Source organism: Dendropsophus ebraccatus, chromosome 8 (assembly GCF_027789765.1).
Source record: "Dendropsophus ebraccatus isolate aDenEbr1 chromosome 8, aDenEbr1.pat, whole genome shotgun sequence".
Taxonomy (NCBI): Eukaryota; Metazoa; Chordata; class Amphibia; order Anura; family Hylidae; genus Dendropsophus; species Dendropsophus ebraccatus.
In genome coordinates, this window is record NC_091461.1 from 9,348,710 (window position 1) to 9,362,678 (window position 13,969).

General features: G+C 48.0%; 1 protein-coding gene across 2 annotated transcripts in view; it reads right to left on the reverse strand.

The window, feature by feature from the left end:
- The window catches only part of VTI1A (vesicle transport through interaction with t-SNAREs 1A), a 286,946-nt gene extending 277,005 nt beyond the window's left edge, over window positions 1-9,941 (reverse strand). For both annotated transcript variants that reach the window (XM_069979779.1, XM_069979780.1), the window contains exons 1-2: window positions 9,714-9,941; window positions 6,983-7,041 (exon numbers count right to left, since the gene is read on the reverse strand). In XM_069979779.1, the coding sequence (XP_069835880.1) occupies window positions 6,983-7,041; window positions 9,714-9,807 (153 nt within the window). In that variant the 5' untranslated portion in view covers window positions 9,808-9,941. The remainder of the gene's footprint in view (window positions 1-6,982; window positions 7,042-9,713) is intronic.
- Window positions 9,942-13,969: the final 4,028 nt, after the last annotated feature.

Here is a 13,969-nt window from a genome sequence, read left to right on the forward strand (position 1 = left end):
ATGCACCACTTCCTTCAGGGCACACAGCAGCTGATAAGTACTGGAAGAATGGAGATTTTTTTTTTTATAGAAGCAATTTACAAATTTGTATAACTTTCTGACATCAGTTGATTTGAAAATATTTTTTTCCTGCTGGAGTACCCCTTTAGGTATAACCATTCTCCATACACCTACTGTATGGAAGGAATGGAGGGAGCATGTACACAGAATAGTGGAGAAATGCCTCAGATGTAGGAGAGACGAGCAGCCCATGAAAGGGGCGTGGCTAAACTCCTCCCAATGCTTGGCCTAGATGTATTATATCAAACAAACCAAAAATAAAGTGCCCTAAAGGTAGGTAATCTGGATGGTTCAAATACCAAAACAATTTTATAAGGGCCAAAAGCCCAGATCACATCCAGTAAACCTACCACTAAGTAAAACGTAACTTTTAATAACTTTCAAATAGAAATAATAAGTATAAAGTTGTGCTCATTAAAATCACAGAGCTTCCATAACCTTCTACAGTGAATCAACCTATATCTGTATAGTCATAGTAGCTGCAGACTACTGACTACCTCGTAGTATATTACTATCTAACTGGGCTATGAAAGCAATGAATTTAAAATCAACCGCACAGCCCCTCAACTAGTTTCACCCACACATGGGCTTCATCAGGAGGAGGGCTTATATGCTAGGTACATAATACATGGGTACTTATACAATAAGAAGATGTAAGTGCGTCTATGTCCCGAGCTATTCCAAAGCCACGCCCACAGCCTGATGACATCACCATTTATTATTACAGTGATTACAGTGGTTAGGAGTCCTGGAAGCCTATTAATAGTTACTGTATAGGAAGCTGCAGTGCTTCTAGCATAACTATTAGCTTTGTGATTTCCTTTTGTTGCGATGTGCTGCTGATCTGTGCTGTGGGGGTGAGATCAGGCCCCTCTGCCCCCTGACAATACGCTGCAGCCCTTGCAGTTACTGCTCTGCTCCCTCCGCGACAAGCAGAAAGCGATTTATACTGCCTGACATCCAGTGATGTAGGGGATCAGTATGAAGAGTGACTGAGCATGTGTGTCCCCCAGCAGTCAGCTCAGAAGGTGGACACAGTGACTGAGCATGTGTGTGTCCCAGCAGTCAGCATAGAAGGTGGACACAGTGACTGAGCATATGTGTCCCAGCAGTCAGCATAGAAGGTGGACACAGTGACTGAGCATGTGTGTCCCAGCAGTCAGCATAGAAGGTGGACATAGTGACTGAGCATGTGTGTCCCCCAGCAGTCAGCTCAGAAGGTGGACAGAGAGAGACTGAGCATGTGTGTCCCCCAGCAGTCAGCTCAGATGGTGGACAGTGAGACTGAGCATGTGAGTCCCCAAGCAGTCAGCTCAGATAGTGGACACAGTGACTGAGCATGTGTGTCCCCCAGCAGTCAGCATAGAAGGTGGACAGTGACTGAGCATGTGTGTCCCCCAGCAGTCAGCTCAGAAGGTGGACAGAGAGACTGAGCATGTGTGTCCCCCAGCAGTCAGCTCAGAAGGTGGACACAGTGACTGAGCATGTGTGTCCCCCAGCAGTCAGCTCAGAAGGTGGACACAGTGACTGAGCATGTGTGTCCCCCAGCAGTCAGCTCAGAAGGTGGACACAGTGACTGAGCATGTGTGTCCCCCAGCAGTCAGCTCAGAAGGTGGACACAGTGACTGAGCATGTGTGTGTCCCCAGCAGTCAGCTCAGAAGGTGGACACAGTGACTGAGCATGTGTGTGTCCCCAGCAGTCAGCTCAGAAGGTGGACACAGTGACTGAGCATGTGTGTGTCCCCAGCAGTCAGCTCAGAAGGTGGACACAGTGACTAAGCATGTGTGTCCCCCAGCAGTCAGCATAGAAGGTGGACAGAGTGACTGAGCATGTGTGTCCCCCAGCAGTCAGCTCAGAAGGTGGACAGAGTGACTGAGCATGTGTGTCCCCCAGCAGTCAGCTCAGAAGGTGGACAGAGTGACTGAGCATGTGTGTCCCCCAGCAGTCAGCATAGAAGGTGGACAGAGTGACTGAGCATGTGTGTCCCCCAGCAGTCAGCTCAGAAGGTGGACAGAGTGACTGAGCATGTGTGTCCCCCAGCAGTCAGCTCAGAAGGTGGACAGAGTGACTGAGCATGTGTGTCCCCCAGCAGTCAGCATAGAAGGTGGATAGTGACTGAGCATGTGTGTCCCCCAGCAGTTAGCATAGAAGGTGGATAGTGACTGAGCATGTGTGTCCCCCAGCAGTCAGCTCAGAAGACATTCCGTACTATTTGCATCCCCAGGATGTGACTTCAGGAGACCTTGTTAGCATACCAAGCACGGACCATCTACAGACACTACAGATGAGAAATAATTTCCTCCATTCATGCCATACAGTAGTTTAGGGGGTATTCATGCTGAGTGTGCACTGTGACAGCTGCAGGTCTACATCATCCTAATCCAGAGAGAAGCTGCCTGGCCAGTCCCGGCGTCCCTGTGTCACACACCCACACACCTGCACACATCCTGACGGTGATGTCAGCGAGGGAATACCAGCTGTGCAGTCACTACGCCGCCAGACATGTGGAGCATTAGCACAACAAAAGGCGACAGATTCTGCCCTCAGCATCAAACCTGCGGAGCGCACCGCTACCCTCCTGGACTGGCAGAGCGCGGTGTACCCACAAATACGCACAGCGCCAGTCAGAGCTCAGCTACAATACTTGGGAGGGCTAGAGGCACAAATGTCCTTCCAACAAGAAATGTTATACAACTTTCCCAGACTCCTGAATGGCAAAACTGCTGCTACCTGCTCCTGACCTGGAGTAGAAAGGGTATGTGCACACTGAGGAATTCTGGAGGAATTGCAGAGGAAAGTTTTCTGCTTGAAATTCCTCGCCTTATCAGCTCTGGCAGAATTTGAGCAGAATTCACGCAGAATTTAAGCCTGCCTGCTGTTTGTGAAAGGAAAGAAAACTGACAACAGAAAGCAAACTGAATGCCCCCAAATACAGCCATAAACCCTTACAGAAAGTTATTAACTTATATTCACTTTAAATGAACAAAAACAAAAGCAAAAGCAAAAAAAAAAAAGATGGAAACATAGTTAAACAGACAAAATTTTGCATCAGACAAATGAAAATCAGGTGGCGAGTCCAAACCCAGGGGTGCAAAGAGCCAAAAATATGCAATCTAAATGCAGTGTGTGAACCCATCCCTAGCTGGAAACTGCGTCAGACTTTTGGTACATGGGCACTATGAAAGGGGTTATCCAGCATACCAAAAACATGGCCAAAGACAACACAACTCACAAAGATTTGTAATTAACCTTTTTTAAAGTTTCCAGTCTTCCAGTATTTATCAGCTGCTGTATGTCCTGCAGGAAGTTGTGTATTCTGTCCAGTCTGACACAGTGCTCTCTGCTGCCACCTCTGTCCATGTCAGGAACTGTCCAGAGCACAGAAAACCTCTCCTGCTCTGAAGTTCCTGATATAGACAGAGGTGGCAGCAGAGAGCACTGTGTCAGACTGGAGAGAACACACCACTTCCTGCAGGACATACAGCAGCTAATAAGTAACAGAAGACTGGAGATTTTTAAACAAGAGTAAATTACAAATCTATATACTGACCGCAGCAGCCTCCATTTCCAAGACGAACTGGTCTCAGGAGTGACAGCCCGCTTAGCCAATCATTGGCAGAGACGGGACAGCACAGTAGCGAAGTGATTGGCTGAGCGGTCTGGCCGTGCCGAGAGGAATCCAGAAATGGAGGAGGGAGCGTTCAGCAATAGACATAGGGCCACATGTATCATCCGGCGAACGGATGATCTTCAGCGGAAAGTGCCGATTTGCGTATTTTTTTATTCGCAAATGGACGATTTGCGAATAAAATATTCGCAAGTCGGCACTTTCAGCCGAGTACGCCAGGGGGGCGGAAACGGGGCGTGTAGTGGGCGGAACGGAGGGCGCGGACTCAGAGTCCACGCGATTTACCATCCGTTCCGCCCAAATGTACGCCGAAAACATACTCCAGTCCTCAGCTGGCGTAGGTTTTCGGTGGTGCGCACCGGCGCACACGGGATTTATGTAGAGGCAATCCGCCTCTACATAAATCTCCGTAGCGCCGGAGCTGCGGGGGCATTTATAAGTCCGGCGTAAAAAACGCCGGACTTATAAATGCCCCCCATAGGGTCTTAGTTATTTCCTTTATACCTGCAACAATATATAAAAAAAGTTTTCCCACACTGTATAATCCCTTTAATCTTACAGTCATTAAATAATACGTGTGAACGAACGTTTTAAGGTTAAAAAAAAAAAAATGGCGCAAATGACAGCTCTGTCCCCTCCAGGCCTCGCTGGTAACAGCTTCTCTCCCCTGTGGGCAAAAGGATCAGGCCCTGAAATTCAACAAGCCCGACCCTTCTCTCCTCTATTGATGGATCTACCACCCTAATGACCCGGGGCTGTCAGTTACCCACATACCCTGACCAAAGGAAATCAGCTGAAATCTCCCTCCTTCAAGCTGGGTTCACACTATGTATATTTCAGGCTGTATTTGGTCCTCATGTCAGGTCCTCATAGCAACCAAAACCAGGAGTGGATTGAAAACCCAGAAAGGATCTGTTCACACAATGTTGAAATTGAGTGGATGTCCGCCATATAACGGTAAATAACTTCCATTATTTCAATATAACAGCCGTTGTTTTAAAATAACAGCAAATATTTGCCATTAAATGACGGCCATCCACTCAATTACAACATTATGTGAACATAGCCTTTCTGTGTTTTCAATCCACTCCTTGTTTTGGTTGCTATACAGCCTCAAACATACAGCCTCAAATATACGTAGTGTGAACCCAGCCTTAGGGTGCATTCACACGTCCACAATTTTGCGGACGTGGAAGGCAAGTAATGGATCCGTTCCCCGTCCAGTACAATGAGTCAATATCATGCCGGCAGCGGGCAAACTCTCCGAGGCACTGTAATGACAGAGCCGCCCGGCATGATGAACGAATCCATTACTTGCCTTCCACATCCGTAACGTCCGCAATTGTGAATGCCTCCTTAGGCTTCATTCACACCAATATTTTCAAGGATTAAATTTGTGATCAGTATTTTTTTTTCCGCAATGCGCAAAATATCATCCATAGTGCATCAGTATTGTGCTTTGTATTAAAAGAAAAAAATAAAAAGATGTGGGGTGGCATTAAATGATGTCACTAGCTGTCCCAACCGGCCAGGAGAAGCTTAAATGGTGATGTCACAGAATTGCAGATGGTCTTGCGGCGTGCACTTCCCATGGAGTGCAGAGCTTCCCATAGACTTCCATTGGAGTATCTGTACCACAATTGCAGACCGCTTAACAACCAGTCCTATTTTTTTGCGTCGCGGATTGCAGATCGGCAAATTTACAGGATGTATGAATGGCACCATAGAAATCAATGGGTTGCAAAGGATTCAGTATCTGCTGATTTAGCAAATTTGATAAAAAATACTGACATGTCAATGAGGCCTTAGGCCCACTATCAGGCGATATACAGAGGAGATCCCTCCTGCTCTCAGGGTCAGAAGAGACATGTACATGTGGAGTGCCTATGACTGTTAAAGGAGAAGTCCAGCCAAAATAAATTTTTGATGTTATTACTTATGGAAAGTTATACAAATTTCGAATGTACATTAATTATGGGAAATGCACATATACTGCTATTTCCCTTAATTTAGTAGATCAGGAAGTGTTAGAATTCTCACAGATACAGTGACGTCACGACTAAAGGTGTAATTCCTATGGAGTGTCCAGCAGGGCGCACTCTATATGTAGAAGTCTATGGGACTTTATTGTTTCTATGGATTTCTATGTAAAGTAATGTAATGTAGTGTACAGTATGCTTTATTGAATGAATACATCTATGGAATACTTTGGGGAGCAAGTGTCCTTGCTCCCCAAAGTATTGCATAAATGTATTCAATCAGTACATTAGGATATCACAGAAAGCCCGCCGATCTGCCGCACTATATACACTGAACTACTGCATAGTATGAGCAGGTGATGGGAGTAGTAGCTGGGTTATGGCTATCACTTGCCTGACGCAGCAGGGAGCAGCTCATCACACAGGAGCAAGTGATAGCCATAACCCAGCTACTACCCCCATCACCTGCTAATACTATGAGCAGATGATGGGAGCAGTAGTTCAGTGTACATAGTGCGGCGGGCGGGCGGCGGGTCGGCGGGCTTACTGTGATATCCTAATGTACTGATTGAACACATTTATGCAATACTTTGGGGAGTAAGGACACTTGCTCCCCAAAGTATTCTATAGATGTATTCATTCAATAAAGCATACTTTACACTACATTACATAGAAATCCATAGAAACAATAAAGTCCCATAGACTTCTACATATAGAGTGCCCCCTGCTGGACACTCCATAGGAATTACACCTTTCGTAGTGACATCACTGTATCTGAGAGAATTCTAAAACTTTCTGATCTACTAAATTAAGGGAAATAGCCCTATATGTGCATTTCCCATAATTAATGTACATTAGAAATTTGTATAACTTTCCATAAGTAATAACATATCAAAAATAAATTTTGGCCGGACTTTAATCCAACGACACTGAGAACATAGACAGTGATGCCAGACATCAGTCCTATAACCCCACTGACAGATAGTAACAAATCACTAATACACACTCTCTACAGGTGCAATGAAGAGTCACCGTCCTCACAGCTCCTCTATACCCCTTAAGACCTTTACACATTCTGTAATTGTGTCTGCAATTGTGGACCTGCAATTACGTACTTGAGCTATTACCCATTGATTTCTATAGGGCTATTCACACCATCAGTAGATTACAGGTCTGCATTCTGATCAGCAAAAAAAAAAGGACACGTCCTAGTGTGGATCCATCTTTTTTTTCAACAATAGAAGTCAATGGGATCCGCTTTTTCTTACGGATTGTAACCATTTGTCAAGTGACCCTCCGGTGTTATATACCTACCAGCTCCTTGGCCTCCTCCAGCTGCTTCTCCACATTCACCACCATCTGCTTCTTCTCCTCTGGAAGAGATAAAGGCAGATGTCATGGTCAGCGCTCAGCCCATCCCCCCAGTAAGCAAATGTTAAAATAAACTAAAGACACCCCAACATATCCCGCTATAAAAGAGAGGAGTGAACCCCCAACTGAGAGGTGATAATCACTGCGTCATGTGTGAATATCCCCCTATACTACCATCTCCAGCTTCTCAGCAGTTCTTTCTGGTGTCATCATCATCTTCACCTACACCACCACCCCTAACAGGATCCACTCACCACCCAGAGCATCAGTCCCACAATATCATAGACTACTCTCACCATCACCCTAGTGTCAGATACATCCTAACATACTCCCACAAGTGTCAGATACACCCCAACATACTCTCACTATTACCCCCACAGTGTCAGACACACCCCAACATACTCTCACTATTACCCCCACAGTGTCAGACACACCCCAACATACTCTCACTATTACCCCCAGTGTCAGACACACACATACATACTCTCACTATTTCCCCCACAGTGTCAGACACACCCCAACATACTCTCACTATTACCCCCAGTGTCAGACACACCCCAACATACTCTCACTATTATCCCCACAGTGTCAGACACACCCCAACATACTCTCACTATTACCCCCACAGTGTCAGACACACCCCAACATACTCTCACTATTACCCCAAGTGTCAGACACACCCCAACATACTCTTACTATTATCCCCACAGTGTCGGATACACCCCAACATACTCTCACTATTATCCCCACAGTGTCGGATACACCCCAACATACTCTCACTATTATCCCCACAGTGTCGGATACACCCCAACATACTCTCACTATTATCCCCACAGTGTCGGATACACCCCAACATACTCTCACTATTATCCCCACAGTGTCGGATACACCCCAACATACTCTCACTATTATCCCCACAGTGTCGGATACACCCCAACATACTCTCACCATCACCCCCAGTGTCAGATACACACATACACCCCAACATACTTTTGCCATCACTCCCAGTGTCAGAAACAGACCAAGCTATTCTCACTGACACCCTAAATTGTCAGATGCCAACAGCGGTCCCCAAGCTATGAATAGTGGGGTGGTAAAGCTTGAAACGTGTAGGCCATATAGTGCTTCATTTGTATCATATGTCATTCAGTGTTCCACAGTCACCGTCCCCCCAAGACACACCTCAAAGGCACCCCACACTATCATCATAGTCATCCCCACATATTACCATATACTCAGTAACCCCACTAACCTCACAGTTATCCCACAGTATCAGACACCCCCACATACTCACAGTCACCCACACACATACACACAGTCCCCCCCCCCCCACATACACACAGTCCCCCCCCCCCACATACACACAGTCCCCCCCACATACACAAAGTCCCCCCCCCACATACACACAGTCCCCCCACACATACACACAGTCCCCCCACACATACACACAGTCCCCCCACACATACACACAGTCCCCCCCCCACATACACACAGTCCCCCCCCACACATACACACAGTCCCCCCCCACATACACAGTCCCCCCCCACATACACAGTCCCCCCCCACATACACAGTCCCCCCCCACATAGTCCCCCCCCCCACATACACACACAGTCCCCCCCCACACATACACACAGTCCCCCCCCACATACACACAGTCCCCCCCCCACACATACACACAGTCCCCCCCCACACATACACACAGTCCCCCCCCACACATACACACAGTCCCCCCCCACATACACAGTCCACCCCCCACATACACACAGTCCCCCCCACATACACACATTCCCCCCCACACATACACACAGTCCCCCCCACACATACACACAGTCCACCCCCACATACACATAGTCCCCCCCCACATACACAGTCCACCCCCCACATACACACAGTCCCCCCCCACACATACACACAGTCCACCCCCACATACACACAGTCCCCCCCCACACATACACACAGTCCCCCCCCACATACACACAGTCCCCCCCCACACATACACACAGTCCCCCCCACACATACACACAGTCCCCCCCACACATACACACAGTCCCCCCCACACATACACACAGTCCCCCCCACATACACACAGTCCCCCCCACATACACACAGTCCCCCCCACATACACACAGTCCCCCCCCCACATACACACAGTCCCCCCCCCACATACTCTCACAGCCCCCCCCCCACACATACACACAGCCCCCCCCACATACACACAGTCCCCCCCCACATACACACAGTCCCCCCCCACATACACACAGTCCCCCCCCACACATACACACAGTCCCCCCCACACATACACACAGTCCCCCCCCCCCCACATACACACAGTCCCCCCCCCCCCCACACATACACACAGCCCCCCCCCCCACACATACACACAGTCCCCCCCACACATACACACAGTCCCCCCCCCCCCCCCACATACACACAGTCCCCCCCACACATACACACAGTCCCCCCCCCCCCACATACACACAGTCCCCCCCCCACACATACACACAGTCCCCCCCCCACATACACACAGTCCCCCCCCCCACATACACACAGTCCCCCCCCACATACACACAGTCCCCCCCCCCACATACACACAGTCCCCCCCCACATACTCTCACAGATTCCCCCCCCCCTAGTCTCCCTTTGCCGGCTGGGGTCTCCCGGTCGCTCTTACCTGCTGACAGCTTTGGGATCTTCCCGATCCTGTTAGTGATCTCGGCTGTGAGGACTCCATAGTCCTGCTCATAGCCCTGAAACTCGGCAGACATGTTTATCCAGGCAGCAAAGAGCAGAGTGACAACCGGAAGTCTCCTCTTCAATCACTTCCGCCGGTCCGCTCACTCAGGGCTCCCCGGCGCCCTTAGTAACCCGCTCTTCCTTAGCAACCGGCAGCTGTCTTGCTACTAGCAGCAGTCAGGGAGTGACGTCACATTCGTATTGTCAGCCCCGCCCCCGCACAGATCTCCCATAAGTAATGTGTGCGGCCGAGAGCTGTCAGTGTAGGGGGCGTGGCCGCTCTCAGTAGCATCCAATCACGTCTCATCTTTAATAGCTCAACCTTGGGTAGAAAAGTGAAAGCTGTGATCTGATTGGTTGCTCTAGTCCATACAGAAAGAACTTACTATAACCATTTCAGAATAACACGCCCCCAGTGATTGTCAGCCAATCAGATACTGACCATAGAGTCCTCATAATGTTAGCATGTGCCTCTCAGGACAGTGACCAATCAGAAAGCCTTATGATAGCCAGTGTACCCCAATAATAACTGAGCACCCCCAGAATGAAAGACCTCTAAGATAGTGAGAAGTCTCCAAAATAGTTACAAGTCAAGACACTGTTATGGGGGATGTGTAGATGACACTGTTATGGGGGATGTGTAGATGTGTTATGGGGGATGTGTAGATGTGTTATGGGGGGATGTGTAGATGACACTGTTATGGGGGATGTGTAGATGTGTTATGGGGGGATGTGTAGATGACACTGTTATGGGGGATGTGTAGATGTGTTATGGGGGGATGTGTAGATGACACTGTTATGGGGGATGTGTAGATGACACTGTTATGGGGTGTGTGTAGATGTGTTATGGGGGATGTGTAGATGTGTTATGGAGGATGTGTAGATGACACCTATGGAGGATGTGTAGATGACACTGTTATGGGGGATGTGTAGATGACATTGTTATGGGGGATGTGTAGATGACACTGTTATGGGGGATGTGTAGATGACACTGTTATGGGGGATGTGTAGATGTATATGGGGGATGTGTAGATGTGTTATGGGGGATGTGTAGGTGACACTGTTATGGGGGATGTGTAGATGACACTGTTATGGGGGATGTGTATATGTGTTATGGGGATATGTAGATGACACTGTTATGGGGGATGTGTAGGTGAAACTGTTATGGGGGATGTGTAGGTGACACTGTTATGGGGGATCTGTAGATGACAATGTTATAGGGGATGTGTAGATGACACTGTTATGGGGGATGTGTATATGACACTGTTATGGGGGATGTGTAGATAAGTTATGGGGGATGTGTAGATGACACTGTTATGGGGGATGTGTAGATGTGTTATGGGGGATGTGTAGATGACACTGTTATGGGGGATGTGTAGGTGACACTGTTATGGGGGATGTGTAGATGTGTTATGGGGGATGTGTAGGTGACACTGTTATGGCAGATGTGTAGATGATACTGTTATGGGGGATGTGTAGATGACACTGTTATGGGGATGTGTAGGTGACACTGTTATGGGGGATGTGTAGATGTGTTATGGGGGATGTGTAGATGTGTTATGGGGGATGTGTAGGTGACACTGTTATGGGGGATGTGTAGATGTGTTATGGGGGATGTGTAGATGACACTGTTATGGCAGATGTGTAGATGATACTGTTATGGGGGATGTGTAGATGACACTGTTATGGGGATGTGTAGATGTGTTATGGGGGATGTGTAGATGACACTGTTATGGCAGATGTGTAGATGACACTGTTATAGGGGATGTGTAGATGACACTGTTATAGGGGATGTGTAGATGACACTGTTATGGGGGTTGTGTAGATGACACTGTTATGGGGGATGTGTATGTGACACTGTTATGGGGGATCTGTAGATGACATTGTTATGGGGGATGTGTAATTAACACTGTTATGGGGGATGTGTAGGTGACATTGTTATGGGGGATGTGTAGATGACACTGTTATGGGGGATTTGTAGATGTATATGGGGGATGTGTAGATGACACTGTTATGGTGGATACGTAGATGACACTGTTATGGGGGATGTGTAGATGTGTTATGGGGGATGTGTAGATGACACTGTTATGGGGGATGTGTAGATGTGTTATGGGGGATGTGAAGATGTGTTATGGGGGGGATGTGTAGATGACACTGTTATGGGGTGTGTGTAGATGTGTTATGGGGGGTGGTGTAGATGACACTGTTATGGGGGATGTGTAGATGACACTGTTATGGGGGATGTGTAGATGACACTGTTATGGAGGATCTGTAGATGACACTGTTATGGGGGATGTGTAGATGACACTGTTATGGGGGATGTGTAGGTGACACTGTTATGGGGGATGTGTAGATGTGTTATGGGGGATGTGTAAATGACACTGTTATGGGGGAGGGTGTAGATGACACTGTTATGGGGGATGTGTAGATCTGTTATTGGGAATCTGTGGATGACACTGTTATGGGGGATGTGTAGATGACACTGTTATGGGGGGGTCTGTGGCTGTTACTATTATGGGGGATCTGTGGATGACACTGTTATGGGGGGTGTGTAGGTGACACTGTTATGGGGGATGTGTAGATGACACTGTTATGGGGGATGTGTAGGTGACACTGTTATGGGGGATGTGTAGATGACAATGTTATGGGGGATGTGTAGATGATACTGTTATGGGGGATGTGTAGATGACACTGTTATGGGGGATGTGTAGATGTGTTATGGGGTGTGTGTAGATGACACTGTTATGGGGGATGTGTTGATGACACTGTTATGGGGGATGTGTAGATGTGTTATGAGGGGTGTAGGTGACACTGTTATGGGGGATGTGTAGATGACACTGTTATGGGGGATGTGTAGATGACACTGTTATGGGGAATCTGTAGATGACACTGTTATGGGGGATCTGTAGATGACACTGTTATGGGGGATGTGTAGATGTGTTATGGGGGATGTGTAGATGTGTTATGGGGGATGTGTAGACGTGTTATGGGGGTGGTGTGAATGACACTGTTATGGGGGATGTGTAGGTGACACTGTTATGGGGGGGTGTAGATGGCACTGTTATGGGGGATGTGTAGATGACACTGTTATGGGGGATGTGTAGATGACACTGTTATGGGGGATGTGTAGGTGACACTGTTATGGGGGATGTGTAGATGACACTGTTATGGGGGATGTGTAGGCGACACTGTTATGGGGGATGTGTACATGACACTGTTATGGAGGTCTGTGGCTGTTACTATTATGGGGGGATCTGTGGATGACACTGTTATGGGGGATGTGTAGATGACACTGTTATGGGGGATGTGTAGATGACACTGTTATGGGGCATGTATAGATGTGCTATGAGGGGTGTAGGTGACACTGTTATGGGGGATGTGTAGATGTGTTATGGGGGATGTGTAGGTGACACTGTTATGGGGGATGTGTAGATGACACTGTTATGGGGGATGTGTAGATGACACTGTTATGGGGGATGTGTAGGTGACACTGTTATGGGGGGTCTGTGGCTGTTACTATTATGGGGGATCTGTGGATGACACTGTTATGGGGGGGTCTGTGGCTGTTACTATTATGGGGGGATCTGTGGATGACACTGTTATGGGGGATGTGTAGGTGACACTGTTATGGGGGATGTGTATATGTGTTATGGGGATGTGTAGGTGACACTGTTATGGGGGATGTGTACATGACACTGTTATGGGGGGTCTGTGGCTGTTACTATTATGGGGGATCTGTGGATGACACTGTTATGGGGGGGTCTGTGGCTGTTACTATTATGGGGGGATCTGTGGATGACACTGTTATGGGGGATGTGTAGATGACACTGTTATGGGGGATGTGTAGATGTGTTATGGGGATGTGTAGATGTGTTATGGGGATGTGTAGATGACACTGTTATGGGGGATGTGTAGGTGACACTGTTATGGGGGATGTGTACATGACACTGTTATGGGGGGTCTGTGGCTGTTACTATTATGGGGGGATCTGTGGATGACACTGTTATGGGGGATGTGTAGATGACACTGTTATGGGGGATGTGTAGATGTGTTATGGGGGATGTGTAGATGACACTGTTATGGGGGATGTGTAGGTGACACTGTTATGGGGGATGTGTACATGACACTGTTATGGGGGGTCTGTGGCTTTTACTATTATGGGGGATCTGTGGATGACACTGTTATGGGGGGGTC